Here is a 25,467-nt window from a genome sequence, read left to right as displayed (position 1 = left end):
ATTTGATTTCAAGAAAAATGGTAATCACCCTTGAAGACTTGGAATATCACCAATATGAAATGTATTTTAAAAATATTGACTGCATCCTCTTTCCCAAGGTGTTGCTACCAATGCAGTAGTGGGTCTCAGCTTGATGCATAAGAAGTGTAGGGGAATAAACTTATATTTGGTCAGCTTTAGATGTTGACATTATTAGGTAAAGGAAAAGGTGATTTTTTTTGGAACCTGCTGGGCATATTGGACACCCCAGCAACAAGATCTATGTACTTTAAACCCTAAGTTTACCTAAAACAAAATAAAAAATAGTACAAGGGACATTATTTGCCTTTAGTGATGTGTGACCCTTGTGCTGTTGTGTTCTTGTGTAAAATTATTATTGTGCTGTTGTGAAGAATTATTAATTTCCCTGTTGGCATTAAAAAAGTATTCTGAATCAAAAATTAGTAGGCAGTGACAAGCTCTCATAAAGAGTGTCCGACTATGCTCATCCTTTTCATCCAGCTCCTCAATTCACATGTAGCACGCTCCTAGGTAGGTGCTTGTGAGAGAGTTTAGTTTTTGGCTCTGTCTGCCTATCAGAGGATTAGCAGGCAAATCTATATTGCTTTCTGCCTACCAGAGAGCAGGATCTGTGAGCGAGGTCTACTCAGTGTGCTCAGTATGTGATTCATTGAGTCTAGAGGAGTGTTTCACACTGGTCCAATAGGGAGGCATGTTGGACAGTGGGAGGAAACCTGACCAATGGATACACAGGCTGTGATACAGTCCTGGCGATTGGAAGAGACAGGCTGTCTCAGTACATTCTGAGATACTGTATAAAAGCCAGGAGCACATGTGCTGCAGGGTCTTTGGCTGGAGAGCAGAGTCCTGGAGGTAGGGTGGAGACTGCCTCCTCCTCTGTAGCAGGGGCATGTGGTCACAGGCTGTCGGCCAGGGGACCAGAGGAATGGAGCTGAACCCAGAGGTCCAGGAAATCTGACTGAGTGGGGAGACACTGGAGACCCTAGAAAAACAGTATGAGTACAGGGGATCATGTCAAGGGGCCTGGCCTGAGGGGGGGGGGCACCCTAAAAGTGGGATAGTCAGTGGACGGGAGTGAGCGGTGCAGAAAGGGGATACTGAGGAGAGTGTCCCGAAGATAATGTAGTTCACCAAGTCTTCTAGCAAAAGACTTAAACCCAAATCTACCTAAGTGGCAAGTTGCATCAGCAGCCTGGCTGCATCATCAGACAGGAGTCCTCGCAACTTGTGAATAGTTAATTTGGAGTATCCCACTACTCCCTTCTCCCATCCCTAATTTAAATTAAACACCAAAAACAACTACATACCCCTGGACTGATCATTGACTGAGCCAAGAAGTAAAGTGTTAATCTGTGAATGCTGCTACTGCTAATGGTAACCAAGGGGGAATCAAAAGTGTAATATCCAGCAGTCCTCAAGGGGGCAGTGCTAAACACAGAAACCAGTACTACAGTTTCCAAGAATGAAACAGAATCTATGAATAGAGTATGAATAGATAATTGATGGGTCCACCCCCTTCATTCATTGATTCTGTCTCATTCATAGAAGCTGTAGTAAGGGCCTTCTATCATTGGAGCAGCTGGGCAGAGAGGGTGGGCACATTTGGCACTCCTAATGACAGTCTGTCACAACCCTTAGTTCTATTAACCTCCCACCGCACCAGAAGACTACAGTGGTGTATGCAGGGGGAGCATTGGAATAGGATGATTTCAGCAAACGGAGGACACAGCAGCACAAGGGACACATCACACTGAAAGTAAGTCATATCCCTTGTACTGATTTTTTTTCCTTTTAGGTAAATTTAGGCTTTAATTCGTGTGCCGTGAGTTTTGGGTGCTCTTGTCCACTTTACACAGGTTGCAGTCCCTCCTGTTGTATGGCATTCTATCATACACACGAAAAAAAAAAAAAAGAAATAGGGACGAGGGGTACCCCCTTGGGAAGGACCTTCCCTACTGCAACACTCAAATTTTGACAGGGGCGCGTTACCTCAACTAGTCCCTTCAGTGATATCCAGAATATGTGGATTCCCCTTTGAAAGGAACACTAACCACTTATGTCTTAACTGGGGTTGTGCAGCAATGTGATGTACTCCTATCTGTATATTTATTTTGTACTCTATGCCAAAATATGTGCCCTTATACAATTTAAGTTTATGTATACTTCTATTCTCTGATTTTATAAAACTTGTTTAATAAAAATGTATTGAAAACTGAAAAAAACAATAGGAGCAGTGTAACCCTCTCCCCCAGTAAGAGCCACAAGAATTCAAGCAAACTGGCATTTTCAGATGCAATAAAATCATGTAGAATAATTGCATTTATTAAAGCAGAATTCCATGCTACACATAATAAGCCCTAAAAATGCTCCCCCCCCCCCCGCTGACTAACCGCTCTAAAAAAGATGTACATACTTTCCTATTTTCAGCCCGCTCAGGTCCAGTTAGGTGATCCGGCTCCACTGTGTCAGTCAGCGGTGGTTGGAGGGAAGAGGAGATGCGCTGACAACAGATGATCCGCAGGAGCCTATGAGGGACATTACCGCTCCAGGCTCCTCTCCCCTGCAGCCAGTGGTGACTGACACAGGGGATTACATGACCGGACCATAGTGGGCTGAAAATAGGTAAGTATATACATCTTTCTTACACAGGTTAGTAAGCATACTGTAGGTGTTAAGAGGAGGGAGGGAAAATGTTTAAGACTAGTTAGGTGTAGCCTGGAGTTCTACTTTAAAATCTAATCTTCCCTTTTAAATAGGCTTAAATGCATACATTTTCAAGGTAAGAAATCTGGAAGTATTCATAATTCAATCTAAGAACACCTCTAGCCATAATAGGTCTATATGTTTTTAATAGGGTTGGATAGTTTTCAAATGCCCATTGTGACTTTTCTAATGCTCCAGAGCTCAGTAAGAAGATCTTCCCCGGCCTTACCGAGGCTGTGATAGACTATAACTTTGGATAAGAGGTTGAGATACTTGCCGTCATTTTCCTCAGCACGATTCAGGCCAACACCATTCTCCACATATGTGGAGTTTGGTAATAATATGTTTCACAGTTGAACGCAGTTGAACTTACAGTTTGCCCACTCACAGTGGTGAGTCTTAACCCCGCTATACAAATACAACATTTTTGGTGGAGTTGCTCAGAAATACTCCAAGGATGGTAAAACAAATAAAGTATGTTGGTTTGTATACATTAATGCTTGCATACATTTATTGTTGGCTTGTTTATTACATTTTTAGTCAGAAATGATAGAACTTTGCTTTGAAATGTATGCTTAGGAAAGCACCTGACCTACAAAGAAAAGAGATTTACCTGAGACATCACTTGTTGTCACCTCTCCACCAATGTACAAGGCATCAACATAGAAATCTTGGTTTGCCACTATGCGGATATTAAGCAGGTTGAAGTTTTTTCCAGAGTACTTTAATACTATAAGTTCCAGCAAGTTGATACACGTATATGTCCAGCTGAAAAAGAGGGCACTTTCATCTCATTTCCAAAAGAACAAAGACAAATCATTCAAAGAAGAGAATGTATGTGCGTATTATATGAAACCAACCTGCTTATACCATACAGGGTGAAAGCAGGCATTGCATTACAAAATATTTTGTACCAGTATATTTCCATCTTTTCATTTCGCTAAATAACTGATATGTGTAAAAATATCACAAATATTCAGGTTATTTATTTATTTGAGAAATTCTGTTTATTGAAAGTTGTCAAATGTACGAGTCGATTGCACAATATGCATTAGGTCTACGCTAAAGAAAACACAAAACAATGAAAAAAATGTATACATATAAATATATATATATATATATATTAAATTGAAAGTGCAAAACACTCAGGTTTTGAGTGTTTAAGGCAGCATTGATTCCGATGTTGCTACCAACAAGGAAATACCCAGTACCAGGAGCACCCCAGGTGAACAGGATGAAAGCTATTACATATTTCTCTGGCTATTTGGACTTGTGTCAGGAAATGAAGATCCCACTAGAAAATGTAGGCATCTCTGTCCCCTACTATCCAGTTAGGAAAGTGAACCACACCATATGATCTCACAGTCCAACCTTAAACTATATCACCACACCAGTAATAAAGAACTGACCTACTGTATCACATTCAGCTAAATGTGTCTAGAATCCCATAATCTAGTATTAAGTCATTAGTGGACGAGCCAGCTTCCCCTATCTAATGACATTTGCATGGGTATCTCTTCTCCTCATATGTCATCTTGTAAACAGGCAAAGCAGCACTGAACAGAAATCTCCAAAAGCACAGCATGGGTAGATCCTTTCTTTTTAATATCTGAGAGCTATGGCTTTGCAAGCAGAATAGAGCACTAATCCTAGCAAACTTCATCTTGTGTTGATAGGTGCCAGGGGTTTAACAATATTAACAGGCAGACGGGTGTAGTTAAATGTATAGAAATTGAGGTCAAAGAAGAAACAATTTACCACCTCTCCCTAGAAACCTTGTACTGCGTGTAACGCTCACTGCCAAAGGAGCCGCTTGAAATTTGCCCAGGTTTTCTTTCCCAGTGGATTGCTCCGCAGCCAGGCACACACTCACAGCCACTCTTTTCCACAATAACCAGTCAAAGTGTGTTCTTTCTTGTTGTTTTTATTTTTAGAGTAACTAGGATAGGGTTGAGAAAATTGAGTGGGAGACTCCAAAAACAGAACTACACTGAACAAAATTTATAAATGCAACACTTTTGTTTTTGCCCCCATTTTTCATGAGCTGAACTCAAAGATCTAAGACTTTTTCTATGCACACAAAAGGCCTATTTCTCTCAAATATTGTTCACAAATCTGTCTAAATTTGTGTTAGTGAGCACTTCTCCTTTGCCGAGATAATCCATCCACCTCACAGGTGTGGCATATCAAGATACTGATTAGACAGCATGATTATTGCACAGTTGTGCCTTAGGCTGGCCACAATAAAAGGCCACTCTAAAATGTGCAGTTTTATCACACAGCACAATGCCACAGATACATAAAAGAAAGGAAAAGGAGGCGCAAACACCTAGTGCATTACCCGTGGTACTGTTAAAATAATTTATTAAAATGCTGAATGCATACTCACAAACATGAAGAATTAAAATCGTATTGCAAATTCCCGTCACCCATGTGTTGGACCATGTCCTGGAAATTGCGACCGCCAATGCGTTTCGGGAGTCAAGCCCCCTTCCTCAGAGCTGGGGAGCTTGACTCCCTAAACGCGTTAGCGGTCGCAATTTCCAGGACATGGTCCAACACATGGGTGACGGGAATTTGCAATACGATTTTAATTCTTCATGTTTGTGAGTATGCATTCAGCATTTTAATAAATTATTTTAACAGTACCACGGGTAATGCACTAGGTGTTTGCGCCTCCTTTTCCTTTCTTTTATGTATCCGTTTGGAGTTCCCTGCCTGAGGAGAGCAGCACGCCAGTCTTCCCCTTCGGAGTGAGCGCTTGGCAGATATTTTTGTTTGGAGTACAATGCCACAGATGTCGCAAGTTTTGAGGGAGCGTGCAATTGGCATGCTGACTGCAGGAATGTCCACCAGAGCTGTTGAAAGTGAATTGAATGTTCATTTCTCTACCATAAGCCGTCTCCAAAGACGTTTCAGAGAATTTGGCAATACATCCAACCCACCAGCCCAGAACCTCCACATCCAGCATCTTCACCTGCGAGATTGTCTGAGACCAGAAACCCGGACAGCTGCTGCAACAATTGGTTTGCATAAACAAAGAATTTATGCACAAACTGTTAGAAACCGTCTCAGGGAAGCTCATCTGCATGCTAGTATATTCCTCATCGGGGTCTCAACCTGACTGCAGTTTGTCGTCGTGACCGACTTGAGTGGGCAAATGCTCACATTCAATGGCATTTGGCACTTTGGAGAGGTTTTCTCTTCACAGATGAATCCTGGTTTTCTTAGAACTTTGAGATCAGCTCATGAAAAATGGGGGCAACAACAAGTGTTGCGTTTATAATTTTGTTCAGTGTATGTATAAGTTGAGGACAGTAAATTCCTTTCTAAAAAGCTGAAGCAGAAGTCTTTGCATGAAGCAAACTGTGGACTTGGCTTGTAGTAGTAGCAGATAAAGCACACTTCTTTCTTTATAGTACCAAGAATAGAGCTCCTTCCCAAGGAATCAGATAGACTAAGCTCTTCTGGATGCCAGCTGATGTCCTTTGGTTAAACACACACTGCTGAGTTTCTAGCACAAGAGGGGTAGCAGCAATCCAAAAACCTTCAAGATCTCTCACAGCAGTCTGTACTCACAAAATGTACAGGGATGGTTGGTTATCTCCTTCCAAATTCCAAACCAAACATTTTTACAGTGAGCAGAACTAAATTTACCTAATACAATAATTGCAGGCACACTGGTTAGGGTGAGGCAAGCTAAATTTACCTAACAAAAACACAACCAGCTCCACGGAACACAGTGAGCCAGCACTAAATCTAACTAATCCAAGCACCAATCTAGGAGGGTGCTGCATGCACATGCTCCTTTCCTTCAATGTAAATTAGCCGTGTCTACACATGGCTTACTATGAAGGCTAAGCTGGAGTGGGTCACATGTCCTGTGACATAACCTCAGCTTTCCATGCCCTTGGTTGCAGATCCGAACTGCAACATTTACGCCCTTAAGAAGGGGGAGTCTCTGTTCCCCCGAAACGCATTGGCTTTAACATGTTCTGCTACCAATAAAACGACAGTCTTTTGATCTAAGTTGGATTCTTATTGCTGAGTTTGGGCGCTCCTTTAATCGACTACCACTAGAAACGTTTGAAACGACCACTAGGCCGTATGTTAAGGTAGCAGCCCAGACCCCTAAACAAGGGTCCACTGCCTTTTTTCATCCAGTCGGGCCAGATTGATTGGGAGTTAATTTCCCCAAGTGGCCCTCTCTCACTTACCACCCACCCACAGACCCCCTATCAAGCAGGTCAGTCCAGCGCAGTCATCAACTTTTCAAAAAAATGCCCTTCTCCCAGGCATTGAAGCGAGGATTGGAACTGTCTGTGAAGGATGTGATCTTCCTGAAGGTATTGGTGGTTGTAATTGTTGGGCGAACGGTACTCAGGCCGAACATTTGCTGTTCACCCAAACTGTTGGCGTGTTCAACATTGTTGGGGCATTGTTTGTTTGGTCCGCTGAATGCCCCACAATGAACTGCGCACGGCACAGTGCGTTGGAAGCCCTGATTAGCTGAAGTAATGAAGGCTTTGTCCAGTCAGGGCACAGAACACTGTCAGAGCCATGATTGGAGAAAGTAATGATGACTGTATCCAATCATGGTTCACTGCTCATAGGTCCACCCCACACTGTAAAAGGTTTCTTCCTAAAGCAACCATTTGTAGTGTGATATTCACATGAAGTTAGGAACAACAGGGTTCTGTTCATTACTACTAGTGAGTTAGTATACTATAGTTTGCTATTGTGATTCTATTTTGAGTGTAGAGTGTCAGTGTAGTGTGAACATAGTGATAGTGCAGCTTGAGTGTAGTGCGACCTTCCTTTTTTACTTTAGTGTCAGTTTAGTGTGTCAGGACAGGATTACTGCAGAATATTGAAGTATGTCAGTGTAGAGTGTTCGGGCACTTTTACATCAGTATAATAAATTGCGTTAGTGCACTTTTACTGTAGTATTGAAGTCTGTTAGTGCATTATTACTGCAGTATATTGTAGGGTGTCAGTGGAGTGTGTCTGTGTAGTAAATCCTCAAGTTAAATTGCAGCAAATGCCACTTTCCAAGTGAGGCGCAGGCAAAGATAGACGTGTTCCATCCACATGCAGGGCACCATTTCCTCTGTTTAGTGATGTTGCCCGTGCTATCCAGCCACAGCATGCAGAGGAGGTGCTGGACTGGTTTACTAAACCATCCTCATCCTTCGTCACCCAAGCAGAGATTAGTGCGCCATCCACCGCAGCTGCCAGAGTGGCTATTTTGCCTCCTTGTTCACAGCTACACCTGCAATAGCCCCAATATCATGCATGGCTTAATTATTTGTTCAATTAGTTGAATTATTTGAACACAGCATCAGCCACTTGCTCCTTGATGATGCACAGGCATTACTTGATTCTAATGTTGGTTCTAAGGTTGAAGAAGGGAGTAACATGAGCCTACAGAGAGGGGAGAACACTGATAAACATCCAATTGGCAGTCATGTTCCCCCACGAACTAAGGCCTGAGCGTACTATAATTGGGCATCTTCACATAAGGCTTGCTCACTCTGGTGCAAAACTTTGTTATTTCTATTCAAAGTCTGCCAAAGAGACACCAGAATCTATCCAAAAAATCTCTAATCTTGTTCCGAATGCACTAAATTGTGGCCTCTTCATACAGACTGGCTCTCCAGGCCGTTGTTTACAAATTAAAGAAAGTTTGCAGAGAAAATCAATTTAAATGTCATTTATTTTTCTCTTTATATTTCAGTTTTTCTGCAACAGGTTTAATACACTGTTACAGATGTGCCACTTTACAGGCAGACTAAGGGGACCCCCAGGCACTATACTTAAAGGAATTTTTCATTTTTATTACTTCACTTTAAGCATCAGTAAATCCCTGCTCATTTGAAAATGATCTTTTTTACAAACTTTTTGCATTGATACATCTCCCTCAGGGCAGTACCCGGACCCCCATACCCTTTGTATGCCCAATATCTTGCATATATGCCTTTAAAATTGGTACTTTTTATTTTTTCAGTTCAAAACCCATATACTTCAGTGGGGTTCATTGTTCGGTCCTGAACCTTTGGGATGTTCAAAAGTTCTGGCGCAAACCGAACAGGGGGTCGTTCATCTCTAGTGGTTGGCTCAGTTCCTTGACTGACAGTTCCCTCTGCTATACATAATCTCTTTTTCTGGCTGTCACTGTACTCTGCACAGGGAAGCACACAAGCTTGTACAGCAATCCTGTGATTAAAATCTGGTGTCCAGGTCTGTGAGGTCCATAATGATTCAGCTACTACTAGGCTGGGAATGCTCTGTAATGTGAGCTGGATCTCCCTGTAAATTTTAAATGTACCATAGAAAACATAAGTGAAACTTGTTTTTAATATTTTGCAGTGAAGATAGTGCCTAGGGGGTTAAATTTTCTAACACGGAGTTACTGATACGAGCTACTCCACTTACCATGCAAGCACCATCATAGGACAGGCATTGATAAGCCTACACCCTGTACCCACAGGGAACGACTTTTATACAATATGCTTTAATCACAGTACACAAGGTAGAGTAACTGCTTAACATGTGAATAAATAAATAAAAACATTTAAAAACATACCTGTAACCCTGAGCCATGTTGTAGGGAAATGTATCGCTTGTGGTGGAAACCGTGCCAAGGGACTTAATGTCTTGATATTCAAAAGATATAGCAATTTGATTCATGAAGTTACCCTTGTAAGCGAAGCATAGCTGAAAGTAAGACAAAAAAATCTTTGATCAGCCATCTTCTTTACTGTGCACATCCAAAGCATTTACAAGTTATGTTAGGCTGGGTTCACACTGTGTGTGGGCAGCTCGCAGCAGGGGGGACGGTGGGTGCGTCCCTGTTCACCGTTTCAGGTCTGAATTTGGTCCACATTTTTGGCTGAATTCAGACCTGAAACAGACCAGAAGACTCACAGGGCCCTTCTGCAAACCGCTCCACAGCCGTCCCAAAGCTGTGTGAACCGGCTCCATTGAGAGCCGATCACAGTCTCCTGACATGCAAATTGGATGCGGGGAAACCCTCATCCAATTTGCACCATTGTGAACCCAGCCTTATTACACTTGTTACTAAATCTGCAAATTAGTTTACCTTGACTAATGCAAACTCAACTTGTCTGGTGTTCCACAAACAAAATTCTAATCTCTACAGCTCAACCATGAATGCTGCTGCAAGACACATCTATACATTGACCATCTGCTTCTGGTCTCTGCCAGAAACTCACTGGTCTGTAGGACCCCCTAAGGTGCCTATGTTGGGTTAAGGGTACCTTCTAGCTTTTCCTTCTAGGGGTCTCCATCTCCTTCCTAGTTGCAGGTGTAAAACAGAGAGAGAGGGGTGGACCCAGAGAGGTAAAAGTAAGAGATAGAAAATGTTGTATTGTTAAGAAAAAGCATTGATCTCTTTGTGGAAGTTCCAGGGCCTACATCTAACCAAGAAAGTAGAGTGACAATTTGAAGGGTTTTCTCCTTCAGATAATACCATCACTGACACAGTAAGGCACAGAAACCCTTTTCACTGTACTAAAAAATATCCTCATTACAGAGCCTCTCAGTGCCCAAGTACCCTTTCCTGGTGAGTCCTGATAATAAAGGGGCCCTCCAAAAAGGGTTGGCTTGTTTTTATCAACACTTCTGATGTATCAGATTACCTGGGCTTTTTTATCATCAGTCTGATGTTCTCTTCTCCTTTACATTACATTACATTACATTACATACATTATATTATAACAGATGCTCTAACCCTTCTCTGTACTAACCAAAAAAAAAAGTTTTGAGTGAAGTTGAGCTTTAAATAAGCCCTCAAAACCTACTTTTAAAAAATTGCCTTATCTATCTACTGCAATAATTTATATATTAACCAAGTGCCAAACACTAATTTTCCTTACCTAGTATAAAGTATATAGTGTTCCCAACGCTCCAGCACACCCTAAAGTATATCTAAACCCAAGAAGAAATGGTGTTAAATATTGCAGTTTGCCAATCCTTAGATGTGGTGACTGCATTACTTTTCTTTTTTGGGCTATGAACATTTTCAACAAGAACAGAACGCCTGATAATCCTTTTGGAAGTCTTGCATTTTTGTAACACTGAACTGAAATAATTGACTATACTTTTTGCTTTCCCAGCTATCGTTTGTGAACTACATCCCCCCATATTATGGAGATTAGAAAAGAGAGAGGTGTCTGTAGTTCAGTCTGTAGTGGACGCTGCTCCTCCATTAATACACTATAATGAGTGTGTGTTGTCACCTTTGGACAGGGAGTGTGTTATTGGCAGGTTCATCAGGTAACAATGAAGCCAAATAAAGCAGAAAACCACCACTACCATACCTAAGGACTAGTAAGCTACAATACATTACATTATTTTTTTTGGAAATAGATATGCCTAAGTTCATTAGGGCAAACCCCTGTGGCATCTACCGTATTTTCCGGCGTATAAGACGACCCCCCTAATTTTCAAGTTAAAGCATAGGTTTTGGGCTATACTCACCGTATAAGACTACCCCCCTTCCGAAGCAAGGCAACACCACTGAAAAACATCAGATTTCTCATAGATTTCCAAGGTACCCCAAGTACTGTAATACATGTAATCTCTCATAATATCTCCAAGGTACCCTAAGTATAAGTATTACCAGTAGATGTAATCTCAAGACGCTGGCTGTGTGGGAATCCTGTACCGGTATACCGTATGTACCGTAGCTTCGGCTACATACAGTATACCGCGCTGAGCCAATCACAGTGAGCGATGTATTCTATTATTGAATGCAAAGCCTGCTCGGATTGGCAGTCAGAGAGGCGGGCTGATGTTGCTCCACCAATCCGAGCAGGCTTTGCATTCAATAATAGAATACATCGCTCTCCCTGATTGGCTCAGCGCGGTACACTGTATGTAGCCGAAGCTATGGTACATACGGTATACCGGTACAGGATTCCCACACAGCCAGCGTCTTGAGAGATTACATCTACTGGTAATACTTATACTTAGGTTACCTTGGAGATATTATACTCGGCGTATAAGACGACCCCCCATTTTTGGGGGATTTTTTTGAGGTTCAAAAGTAGTCTTATACGCCAGAAAATACAGTATTTATAAAAAAATTTGTTGTGCAAATGTTTCAAGCATTAGCATAGTCGAAATGAATAATTACCCGTATTTTGCTAAATGTGTTTATTTCCAGTGATTGTTAACTCCATCGAGTGGCCATAATGTAGTATTTTCCTGTAATACTTCAATCAGGACTGCATCATGGTCACTAGATGGAGTCCATGAGTGTAAGAAATAATCATGTCACACACGCAGTGAATGCTTTATCAATTGGGCCTCTTTGTGTAATGTTTTCCATATTTTGGAGTTGATAACTACCATGCATTTATTTGAAATACAGTGCCACATAATATGCTTAAACTATGTTAATAATTAATGATCCTACAAAAGATGCAAAATTAAAGCTTTTTGTGTATATTGCATATGTAGATAAAAATGCACATGACAATGCATCCATACCTGTCTATACAAAGTTAATGAAATGGGTCCATATGGCATTTGGGTTGATGATTTCACTTCTGTTGAATCATACAAAAAATAAGGATTCTTCAAGGAATTTCGTCCACAGAACGGCTCCGTCTCAGATGTCACATAGCCCCTGTACCACGAAGACTACAAAGAAACAATATGTTTAGATTAAATGACATTAGATTTAAAGTGGATCTATACCCAAATGTTTACAGTCTGTGGGATTGGACAAATTAGGAGAAACAAAAGGGCTATTATACCTACCTTTCCTTAATAAATTGCTCATCCCATCTTCCCTCTAGTTTTCCCTCAGGTGACCAAAAGCCTAGGCATCTGATCACATGATCTATTTTGAAGTAGAATGTAATCTAGTCTAGACTTGAACCCAGTATGACTGTATTGATGGGGGAATTGAGCAATTGTCTTTCTTTCAATCAATGGTTGAAGGAAAGAAAATTGAATAACGTATGGCCTGCTATAGGGACTACTGACATGGTGGCAAAAGGTTCTCTGGCAGGCTGCAGAAAGTAGGTGCCAAGGAGGCCTTAATCCAGGCTTCCTCATATGTGTGTGTTGGCAGGATTGTGGTTGTAGATGGCAAGGGCTGTATGTGGTTTCTATATATGAATGGGATGACTCGAGCAGATCAGACAGCCTGAAAGCAGCACCTATTAGAGTCTCTAAAGTATCCATGCAAACTAAAAAATAATTGTTGTGTACAGGTAAACCTGAGTCACTGAGTCTGTGAGACAAGTAAAAGGCCCCAATCATCCAAGTTCTTAAAATGATCTCACAGGCACCAAGCACTTATTGAAATTTAGAGGGGACATATGATTCTGCATGACCCGGGGGGGGGGGCAGAATTTGGGCAGGCAGGTGTATTTGGTGGAAACTCTCATGCTAAATGCAATAAAGAACCTAGAGAGAGTCCATACATGTGATAATAGTTAAAGTTGGCCATTTCATTATCAAGGACTGTGTTGACAGGCTTTAGGTTTGTGCTGATGGCATCAGTTTGACATTACTTTGAGATACTCCAGAGATTATTCAGAATTCATTGGCAGGTGTGTTTGACCTGCATTTGGCCTCCTTCTGACCTGCATTTGAGCAGCTTCAATTGAGTTTTGCATTCCTATTGAAATGAACCAAAGCCAGTCAACATAGGCTCTTATATAACTGTACTTTCAGCAGAGATGTATAGTAACTAAGTAGAACTACTTCACTACTGTACTTAAGTACCGAAAGGCGGTATCTGTACTTTCCTAGAGTAGAATTTTTCTCCTACTTCCACTTTTACTTCACTACATTTTTTTGATGATTTCAATACTTCTACTCCAATATTTTTTTTTTGTGCTGCATAGTTACTAGTTACTATTATAAAAATTACCACTGCCAGAACAGTAGATGGCAGGTTTCATGAAGCTCAAAACATGTGTATTATCAGCGCATACGAAAATAAATGCTACTGTATGTATAAATAAAAGCCGCATTTGAAATAATAAAAAACAATATGATGTTCAAACTTTTGACTTCTTTCTTTAATAACTACATAACACAGTACTTGTACTTTTACTTTCAGTACTTGAGTAGCAATTGTTTTTTCAAAACTACTGGTACTTTTACTTTCAGTACTTGAGTAGCAAAATTTTTACAAACACTACTTGCAATACTTAAGTACAAAAAAATGTTGAATACTTTAGTACTTCTACTCAAGTCACTTTTTGATAGAGCACTTCCACTTCTACTCAAGTCACTTTTTGATCAAGCACTTGTACTTTTACTCAAGTATGGGTTTTGAGTATTTTATACAACTCTGACTTTCAGTGAGTGTGTTTGCATCTTGACTAAAAAAAAAAAAAAAAAACATTGTGGAGGTAGAAACTATTGATACACATATCAAGGGAGGACTAGGAACCTTTAGCCTGAGGGACAAACGCAACCAAATGGTCCTTTCAAACTTTTGTGTTTCAAAGAAGTTGAACCACGGTGGACATGGTAAACGGTGGGTGTTCCCACAATACACAATTGTTTGTGAACTATCTTTTTGCATCGTCCAGCATCAGCATTCCTTGAGGCTCTTGGCATTCTGTCACGTGGTATCTGAGAGTCACAAAGAATGATGGTGCTGAAAGCCTCCCCTGTGCCAGAAGCTGTGATAACAGGTCTGGATAATGAGCAGACAGCAATATACTGTAACCCCCACATGTGTCACTGACTGTAAGCACATTAACCAGTTTGGCTCTACAGCAAATGTTTTCATTTTTTGCACACATAAAAAAACCCATAACATGATATATTTTCTGAAAGCAGAGGCCCTGTGGAAAAATAAAAATATATTTTTTCAGGAAAAAAAATATAATAAAATGAATTTTAGTACAAACACACACAATATAATACCCTTTTTTTTTGTAAAATATAAAAGACAAAGTTGTGTCAAGTAAATAGATACCAAACGTACCAAGTCTTAACACTGCGTGCGTCCCTGATATGTCAAAAAATGACTGTGCCCAAAAATATCCATAGGCAGAGCCGGTGCTAGACTATTTTACGCCCTAGGCAAGATCAGCTACTTGCACCCCCCCCCCCCAAATAAAAAATAAAAAGGGAAGGGGTTAAAAACTGCTCTATGTCATATCCAGTGACCCTGATCTGATGGTTCCTCCATGTAATGCTGTCATACCCAGTGATCCCAATGTTCCTCTATGTAACATCAGGGGTCCCTGATGTTCCTCCATGTCATACCCGGAGACCCTGATGTTCCTCCATGTCACACCTGGGGACCCTGATGTCCCTCCATGTCACACCTGGGGACCTCAATCCCCCATGGCACACCCTGGGATCCCAATTCCTCATGGCACACCTGGTGACCCCAAACCCCTGTTACACTTGTGACCCCTCTCCCCCATGTCACTCCTGGTGACTCCGATTCCCCGTGGCACACCTGGTGACCGCAATTCTCTTTCACACCAGGGTTACTCCATGTCACACCCAGGGACCCTGATTCCCTGACTCGTGGCTGCGCCCCTTGATGGCAATGCACCCTAGGCGGCTGCCTAGTTTGCCTAGTGGAAGCACCGGCCCTGTCCATAGGGGACGCCTTAAAAGCCTAACTCTGACGTTCACTGCGATATGTCCACAGTTTATATGTGCGTGCAAACCCCGGGTGTGTGTTTGACCACGTGTGCTTTGCAATGGGGGTTGCGGCAGTTTTTTAAATATACACAAATCAGCACATATCAATGCAACACACCAGTGTGACCTGCTCCCATTCACATATCTTGTTTTCTACAGGTCCTTGCATCAGTATGCGTTGAAAAAATAGTGTCATCTGGTGTGAATGAACCCTAAAACGCTATTGTATCACATTACTAAGAAGGAAGCACAGAGTGTACAGTATATGTATGGCCAAGTTTTGCTTTCTTCTCTGTGATTGCATTGACTTCATCACATTTTTTCAAAAAGGTAAAACAATAAATTTTTGATTTACCGAAGGGAAATCTGTTTCATAGTTCCTGAAGTACAGGACAGAGGGGCCTTCCTTTTGATTGGCAATTCCATCCGTACATTGGCTGCTAACCATGTCTAATACAGCTGATTGCACCTAAAGAAACACAAAAACTTGATTATAAAAATAATAAGAATGATACAAATTATTAATAAAAATAAAAATAATAACAATGTTCAGAGTAAATCAAGGGTGGAAATATGAAGTTGGAATTGAGGAACCAATCAGCACAATACAGGAACCAGGAATATGTAGAGGACTAGACATAGGAATGCTGACAATGTATGCAAATACATGTATTGTACGTACACTGAAAGTGTATAAAACCCAGTCACTAGTGTTTCATATACAGCTGGTTTTAACTTGTTGATGTGACAATTAAAGTATAACTAAAGGCAAAACTTTTTATTTGTTTTGCATAGAGTGGGGATAGATTAGAACCCCTTTCAGTTCTTATTGCTGTCTGTGTCCCCGTTAGGGAGGTTCACCCTCTCTTTTTGTCCTATTTACCATTATCATTAAAAGCAAAAGTCCCAAATTTTGGGTTGTCCCCAGAAAAGTAATAGAGGGGAAATCTTCCAATGGGGACCTGGGGGTCCCCAAGAAATGCCCATTATTTTCAGGGATTTCCTCTTACTTCCTGTTTGGCTATGGGACAGGAAGTGAAGGGAAATCTTCCCAATGGGACAGAGATAGCAAAAAAATAATAAATTGACCGGGGTTATAACCTTCTCTTGCTTTATCCAAAATGAGAAAAAAAAAGTTTTGCCTACAGTCCTACTTTAAGTTTCAAATCTGCAGCTTTCATTGAAATAAAAACTAACAATCTTGCCATAAAGATCGTTTTTTGGGCACTTTTCATCATAGAGTAATAATACTTTGCCCCTGTCTCTATGGCATCGTCACCCTGCCATGCAGGCATCTGATGGTGATTACAAGTTTCAACACACATTACACAGGCATGGTTCACTGAGCCGGTCCTGAGAAATGGCATGCAGCCACCACTAGAGTGCATGTAGACAGCAAATGACTGCAAAGAAGTTGCAGATCAGCAGCAGAGATGTAACAAAGGATGAAATACGGCTAAAAACAATTTTATTAAAAAGAAACATGAGAAATGTTTATGATACACACAGCTTTGGCTAATTAAATGTCATTTAGTTAGGGGTTAATATCTATTTAAAACATAAAATGACTGTATTTACTTTGTAGCTGTTCTTAAAGCGGAGTTCCACCCAGTGAACGTTTTTTTTAATAAAAATACCCCCGGGACAGTCAGGACTAGTACATTCCACAATGGCTAGCCTCTGATCTGTCCCGGGTTGCACTTACATTTTAGGAGAAATACTTACCTTGAAAAAGTATTCTCCAGCGCTGCCATCTCAGGTGTGGGCAGCTTGAAGCCAGCGCGATCCTCTTCGGCGTCCTCTTCCTTCTTCTTCGGTCCCACGATGCACTGCACCGGCCCCGCCGTCACTTCTGGTGCGCGCGCGTCATCCCTGCACAGCTTCTGGGCATGCCCAGAAGCTGTTTAGAAGGGAATGACGCGCGCGCCCAGGAACTGACGTCGGGGCCGATGCAGGCGCATTGATTCCTGGGAGCGATGAAGTTCAGCTCCCAGGAATCATTGCAAAAGCCAGGAAGTGACGAATCGCCGTGGCTGCCGAGGCGAGGAAGAAGGAAGTAAGGTTCTCTACAAGGTAAGTAAAAAAAAAATAAAAAATTGCAATTATCCATTTGTTTTTCAGGTGACCCGGAGCGAGAAGATGGAGGTAAGTGTAAATTTAGGGTGGAACTCCACTTTAAGCATTTAGGGATGTAATTATTAAACATTTGCCGAGTCCTGTGAATTTTCTTGCACATTTGTTCTGTGTGAATGGGAACAAGATTGAATGTTATTGGGCTATTTTCTCTCCAGATTAAATGCTATTCATAGTAAATAAATATTAGTTTCCAATGATCATTAGCTCCATCTAGTGGCTATAATTGTTCATTCTATATTATGTGAATGAAGATCATTTGACCTGGAGAAAAAATAGCCTAGAAATATTTCATTCAGCCCTCATTTGAACAGAACAAATATGCACGAAGGAAGAAAAGCCCTGCAGCTTATTTTTTTTTATTTTTTATTTTTTTATAAATACACCCCTAAATACTTTAAACCAGCTAAATACAGGCATTTTGCCCCCATTCTTACAGAATGAATGTGCATGATATTTCATAGGACAAATAGATCTGCCCATTTTTTCTTTTTTTTTCTTTCAATAGATTTTTTTTTCTTTAATTTAAATTTTTCAAATAATACAGGAAACGAGAACAAATTGCATAAATATCAACAGGGTCATAGTAATGAGAAACAACAAAAACGATACCATAAAAATGTTTTACAAGAGCGAGAGAGACCACAGCGGAATCTAGAGAATGTGTCATATGTGGCAATGTAAGTTATAGTAACACTTTCAGCCACTGCAGGAGAAGTATTTGCCCAAGCACCCCTAATGGGAACCAGCTGTGCCTGGGGATACCCCCTCCCAAGAAAAAAAAAGAAACAAAGGGAGATAAAAGCGTAAAGTCCACATATGTAATAGAGCAGTCTCGGGGTATCTTGATTCCACCTGTAGCTATACCTTGAGGAAATGGTATCATATGAATAACTTGTAAGGGTTTAAAATAAACTAAAAAATAAACTAAAATTCCATTGTCACAAAAAGGTGTATAAGGAGAGAGACAAATGGGGTTAGAGGAAGGGGGGAGAGAGAAAAGAAAGAAAGAATAAAGAGAAAGGAGAGATGCCCATTTTTCCCCTCAAAAGTGTATAGAGACATTATGGGAACACTATAATCAACTTTTTTTCTACTATAATAATTTTACAGTGCCAAGGATTTAACATGTTATTCGGTTTAATAATGAGAAATCACAGGCAACAAGTGATACCAACCATTGAGGTACTAATGCTACTTATGGGCCATACACACTATAAGATTTTCTGAAGACTTTTTCCTTTAGACTTACCAAAACCATATAATATGAGGTCAAACCTAAACACTTTCAATTTGTATGCAATCTGGCAGGCCCTTGCACTACATAGAAAAGGTAAATCTGAAGGAAATCTAACCACAAAAGTTGGATAGTGTGTATCCAGCTTAAGACAACAATGCAGCTGTGCTAAAGTCAGAAAGTTCACTCAGTAATGTAATAATGTGATATTTAGGCTGCCTTTGCTGGTCTCTCCTTCTGAAAACACTAGCTACCTGGTTTTAATTTTAATCCAGCGGCTTCTGAGCCAAGCACACACATAATGACAAATGCAGTTATACAAATCAGTTCTACAAATGCTGATCACACACATTTAAAACTGTCAGAAAGTGCTACCTCCCGCAATATATGGGAATTCAAACTTTCACAGATATGCTGTATGAAATAGTTGGGCTACACCACATCATCATATCTATACATCATATGCCACATGTCTGAAAGAATGTGTAATGTGGAATATTTTTCAGTTAGAGGGCTGAGACAAACCATTTACCACTGATAGGCGTGCTTACAATAATCAGCTTTTATTCATTTATGTTAAACCTTTATCCCAGAAGGAAAAGCTGTTTGCTGTAACTGCTTGGAAAGTGTTAACTGGAGTTTCAATTTAATTTGCTAAGTCAAGTCCATCCCAATTCTATAGTCCATTTTAACACTACCACCTGCCCAGACTGACAATGCTGCCACCTAAAGGTTTATCAAAAAATAAAATAAAAAAGCTGTTTTCTTTGCTTGATTTTGAGTGGACAATGAAGACTGTTTACTTTTACTAATGGCTGGATGATGATCATGAGCTCCCCATATCAAATATATATTCAACCTACCTCTGCAGCTGATGCATTTACAGAAAGAGCTTTGGAGTAAACACCGTCCCACACCAGCGTGAAGGTTTCCATGTCTGGGATACCTTTTGTTTGCTCTTCAATATCCACAGTCATATTGCTTCCATACAAAATCTCATATGAAAGTAACGGGAACTCTCCTGTGGATTGTAAAAGCACAAAGAAACCATTTATCAAAGTAGACTTTAAGAAGAATTCCAGGTATGGCTTTATTGCATAGTTACATTAGTCTAGCTTGGACCAATGTAAGTATGCATACGACATACCTGCTACTACAGTTATTACTGTTATCTTCCAAGACTCCTGCTATTTTTCTCTAATTGGATGAGATGTAGGTGAAGTCACTGGTCGGCCTCCCCACCTCATCAAATCAGAGCAATGCAATCCCTGCAATCATTGATAAAAATGCAAAGCATTCTGTGAATGGCACCAGTACTGAGCAAATGATCTCCTGTGTTCACTATGCAGCATCACTAGAAATGAATGGCAGCGCAAATGCGACTAACGTTATTCATGTGTTTTCACATATTCTGGAAACACACATTTCTGCTTGCTTCTGCGTATGTTTCCAAAACAGGTGTGAATGCAGTCTTGGTGCTGGCTCTGCTGTTTCGATACAAGTATTTCATATAAAGATCTTCTCCTTTAGAAACCACTTGAAGTACATAGGTAGTTCAATCAACTAATGATCATTGCTATCAAAAAGTAACAATTGGGAGAAATTTAATGTAGGGCAAAATTTGTCCCACACTCCTTGGCTACGTAGTGCTTACCAGGGCCTGTCGGATTTTGTGTCCCCTACTACTACACACACTCTCCACCTATGGGATGTCCTGAATGAGTAGGGCCAACTTTCGCCTCCAACCTCCCCTCTTGCACCCCTTGGGGGTTTCCCCTGGTTTGAACCAGGTGAGCATTTTTCCTTCTTTAGATTGTTGGTGGCAGATAGGAAGGTTAGATTCGGCAGGTTTTTCCAGGAGGAAAGCCTGCTTCCCTTAGAATCCTTGAGGAAACATTATGGGAGCTTACCTATAGACCCTTGGTGGTAAAGGCAACTCCATCATTTTGTACATAGTCTGACGCCAAAGCTCAGACCCCTAATTATACAAAATTTAAACCCGCACTTGGAACAAAATTTATACAATGTGGAAAATATGTGAAAATTTGTTAAAAAATTATATATATATATATATATATATATATATATATATATATATATTTGCAGCTGCTGCTCACTGAGTAAAAACTTAGAAAATAGGTATACGGAAAGACAGAGCTTGCAAAAATGTGAAATTTCAATAAAAATGTAATAAATAATAATATATTGTTCTAATGCAATAATGACCCTAAAGTGAAATCGTGCTACAGCCAAACTATAATGATTAATCACAAAGGTGCAATAATGACTATAAAGTGCAATCGTGCTACATCCAAACCGTAATGATTAATCACAAAGGTGCAATAATGATATTCAATAGGAACAGTGCAATAAATATAAGGTGCAATAGTGCAACAATGCTTAAAGCAAAAAAATATAAATAAAAATGTCCACTGGTGTGACAATCCAATTAGCTGCCCCCATAATATATAATATAATATGTCCAATTAGCACCTAATATTGGACATATTATATTATATATTATTTGGGCAGCTGATTGGATTGTCACAGGGTAACTAACATTGAGCTCCATTCCTGGGCTTTTTGTGCCCTGCCTTTCTGCCCCGTGATATAAAAGAGTGGGAAGGCCGGGTTCCGGAAGCCAACATTCCTGCTCCTAGCCGTAACTGACATGGGTTTATAAGAAGGAGTTGCTGCGCCTACTAGTGCTACAGACACCAGAAGATTGGAGAAACTATCATGCTTTGTAGGATGCCAGTAATAGACTTTGTCAAGGTGAGCCTGGGCAGCTCAGTTTAGTTAGTTGGGGATTGGACTGTTATGCACTTAATACTGTAACGTACCTGAAGTAATATAAGCAAAGTTCTTTAACTGTTCGTAAGCCTGGTCTGAAGTTATTCAAAGGGGTGCATGGTAGATTTTGGTGTATCAAAAGAACTGGGTCTGTAACGCACATTGGGGTATGAAGCAAGGCTACTACAAGGTTAACTTGGCAGGACAAGATGAAGGAGGAATGCAGTTGCTCTGGGTAACCAATAACCAGTGTAAAGTACATATCAGCTGGTCAATAAAGTGTTGTACCTGGTGATGGTGACAGTTTCTCTAGTAGCGAGAGGGTGTTCTGGCTGCCTCCCTAGTAGTTGGTTCCCCTAAAATAAATGGGACCGAACAAGCGGTACAGAGACCTCATGTACTTAGCCACATAGTACAGGAGAGAAGGCATTAAATAAGAGCACGCATGAGGACCATGCTAGGTGCTCAGCGGGACCCCGTTCTGTCACTGGGAGTGAGGTGGCAGAGGTACACTGGACTGGTGGAGTGGGCAAAGGCTCAGCAGTGTCCCTCCTAAATGCAACTTACACCGAGAAAGTTGTGTAATAACACTGGACAACAGGTTTTATAGAGGGTCTCTGTATAATAACTACTGCACACAGTTTTAGGCTCTCCTGGGCATTGATGAGCACGTGCACAGCAAAAAGGTACCCCCACATGCAGGACGAATAGGCCCTGCCCACATGCAACGGTTTGAAGTGGCAAGGAGTCACTGGGTACAGAAAAAGGTACCTATGGCACTTCTGAAAAGGTCAAGGACCTAAACTGAACAGAGAGAGAAAAATCCATTGTTGTATCTTGAAGAGGAATTTAAACCTGCACATAGATGGATTGAAATTTCAGCAGGGACCAGATGAATTTTGATCCATCTATGGCCGTTCCTGCTCACAGCTCAACAGAAGTCGATCTAACAGTTGACTTTTGTCAAATGGGAATATTGGAAATTTTTTCTTGATCAGCCAGAAATTTTTTCTTGATCAGCTGCAGTCCTCTAACTCACTTGTGAAGTGAGTTAAGGGGCTCTGTATCAGACTTGGTGTCCCTGTAAGAAATGAGCTTTCTGAAGGAAGCTGGGGGAACACTGAGAGATGTTGGAGGACTGGAGCCATGGCAGCAGGCTGACGGCTTTTAGGGGTCCTAGGGGCACTGTGGGCCACTGTGAAAAAATTGGAGGGGGCAATATTGCAGCTGGGAGGCCCTGTGGAAGGTTATGGAATCTGGGGCTGGCTAAAAATTTCAGTTATTTATTACAAGTCAAATTTTTTAAAGAGTTGAATCTCATTATGTGTTCAATAATATTGCACCTCTTGTTGAATTGAAGGTCACTGTATACACAGTTTGGTTGTTATTCTTTTCCATAACCACACTGATTTTATCTGGCTGTATAGACTTCAGTTTATTTAATTTCGATTGAACATCGTCTGCACTTGCATCAGCTGACAACCGATCTAGAAAAATTAAAAAATAAATTATATAATGTTATTAACATTTAGTAAAACCATTAAACAACAATATTCAGTTTCTTGTACTTCAGATTTAGCTTATTGGCATCATTCTACTAAGTTTTGATGAACCCAACAATGGTCAAACATTCATAAACATTCAGTAACTAATCTCATTTGCCTAAGGGGAAATTGTAAGTCTGGTTAAAGCTGAATATTGCCTAAATACAAGAGGAATGTGAATCCTTACTTGGATCTTTGTGTTTTTCATATTTGGGGGGTGGTCAGTGGGATTGCACACAAAACAGGTTATAAAGACGCTTCACTGCAGCAACATAACAGTCCCTATAGGTGGAAAACAACATAAATAGCAGCCAAGAGTGTGTTTAAATGTGAAGATGTAGAGCCAGGAATGGGCTTTCAAGTGGAACTTTTGGTATCCTGGGCTCTGCTGTCCCACCTGCAGGCCCGAAAATGTCATGGGGGGTGTTGGGTGAAATGAAGGGATACCAGAGAACCTCTGTCCAATCTGTGCTCCATTAGCTTTAATGGAAGGCCGTGAAGACCTCAGGGGTTTAAATGTCCCCTGATGTCTCAGTAAAGAGAAACTGTCACAGCATAATGCTATTACATAGCGGGCTATTGGACCCTAGACACTATGGGATAGCAATCAAGTTAATTGTAAAATGAATAAATAAATTTAAAAAAATAAATAAATAATGTCACAAAAAATGTTAAAACATTATTTAAAGCCCATGCCCTTACAAATGCATAAGTATTTGTTTGTAAGTACATTGAGGAATAAATTAATTGGGTTTTTTGCATTGGAGATTGCTACACTTTGGCCTCTTATTGTTGCTTTTGCATGGGCAACCTGGAGGAATACTGGAGTTGATGAATGGAAATGTTTTAAATGAGAACAAAAGCAAAGTAGACATAAAGGCTTACATTTGGTAAGGTGCATGGGGTGATCTCATGGGCATTCTGCACTTGATGTGTTTTTGTGTGGGTGGCTTTTTTATTTATAATATAACATTTTTAAAGTGGTATTACACTATAGTAGTGTGTTTCTTTTTGGCTGTATCAACATTTAAGGTTTAAGCCAAGTAGAAGAAAGCAGTCAGAAAGGTTTATAAACGCCTTTATTTCAAAGTCTGGTAAGAAGCATGGAGTGATTTTGAGGGTCATGTTGAACTTTATGGAATCTTCAGAGGTTAAAGGGATATGCTCGCTTTATGATATCCAATGTGAGTGATTCATTCAATTTTAGTGGTACATTTAAAGCGATATTACACTATTTGAGTGTTTTTTTGTTTTTTGGGTTATTTGAAATTCCATATTTAAACCCGCTGAGGAGGAGTCTCAAGAAAAGTACAACAACAACATTTTAGGGTAGGGGTACATAAGAAAGAAATATTTGAGGAAGTTTGGATTTGGTGATATACTGTATATGCACGGAAATATATTTTTTGAATGTGTGCACATATATTAGCACAATTAAAAATTATTTATTAATATTGAGCTTTTTTTACTATATTGTGTTTACTTTCCTTTTTTTCAAGAACATTATCGGTGGGAGGGAGGATAAGCTTGTGATCAGCCTGCACATTGAACTTTTTTTGTTGGTTTAAGGTCCAAGAGTATAAAGCCTCGTACACACGCATCGAAAATTGGCAGGGAATTTTTGGCCAACGTCCGATCTGCCGATTTTCGGCTTGTTAGTATGATGCTTCCGACAACCAACTCCGACTTTTCGGCCGAAAAAAAATCTGGTGTGCAGGCTATAAAATTTTTGTTGCCCGTCAACACAACGGCCCATTTTCGTGCAGTCAGTACAGATTTCGACAGGGAAAAATCTGATGAGCAAGTCTGGGCATGCTCAGTGAAGAAAAAACACAAAGAAAACAAACCAACACATGACATCACTTCTGAAGTAGAATTTTGTTGGCCGAGAAAATTCGTGTGCAGTCTAGGCACATTACAACCAGCAAAACACAACTTGGACAAAAGTCGGATGATCGGTCAGCCAATAATCGTTGCGTGTGTACGAGGCTTTAGACATAATAATAATTGTGACACATACACTTTATTTGATATGCTTTTTGGACTATTTGGGGGACTAATGCCTCTGTTAATGTGTAAGTCCACCCTAACACTAAAATCCTTGTATCTGCAGACATCCACAATCTAACACTAACCTATCTAGCCCTGTAAAGAAGAAATCAGTATACATACCTTTTTTGAAGCCGTTCCGACCCGGTCTCCAGTAGTAAGAGCTCTGCAGAGGACACGGCCGACGATGGCTGTGAAATGAATGGGAAGTGACGTCACCCATAGACTTACTATGGGGCTTTCGTGGCTGAGAGCTCAGCGTGGGTTTGGGTCAGATCAGGTTAAAAAAAGGTATGTATACTGATTTTGTCTTTACAGGGTTAGATAGGT

The 25,467-nt window shown here is 40.5% G+C and overlaps 1 protein-coding gene across 1 annotated transcript in view; it reads right to left on the bottom strand.

Moving 5' to 3' along the window:
• LOC309555644 (fibrocystin-L-like) overlaps nucleotides 1–25,467 on the bottom strand; it is a gene marked incomplete at both ends in the record, with an annotated part of 310,666 nt that overhangs the window by 138,206 nt on the left and 146,993 nt on the right. Inside the window, 6 exons of the mRNA XM_082257679.1 lie at nucleotides 3,338–3,492; nucleotides 9,311–9,441; nucleotides 12,241–12,393; nucleotides 15,737–15,850; nucleotides 19,615–19,772; nucleotides 22,888–23,031. Of these exons, the coding sequence (XP_082113805.1) occupies nucleotides 3,338–3,492; nucleotides 9,311–9,441; nucleotides 12,241–12,393; nucleotides 15,737–15,850; nucleotides 19,615–19,772; nucleotides 22,888–23,031 (855 nt within the window). The remainder of the gene's footprint in view (nucleotides 1–3,337; nucleotides 3,493–9,310; nucleotides 9,442–12,240; nucleotides 12,394–15,736; nucleotides 15,851–19,614; nucleotides 19,773–22,887; nucleotides 23,032–25,467) is intronic.

Source organism: Pelophylax lessonae (assembly GCF_965119305.1).
Source record: "Pelophylax lessonae genome assembly, chromosome: 5".
NCBI lineage: Eukaryota > Metazoa > Chordata > Amphibia > Anura > Ranidae > Pelophylax > Pelophylax lessonae.
This window is presented reverse-complemented; position numbering and strand designations above follow the sequence as displayed.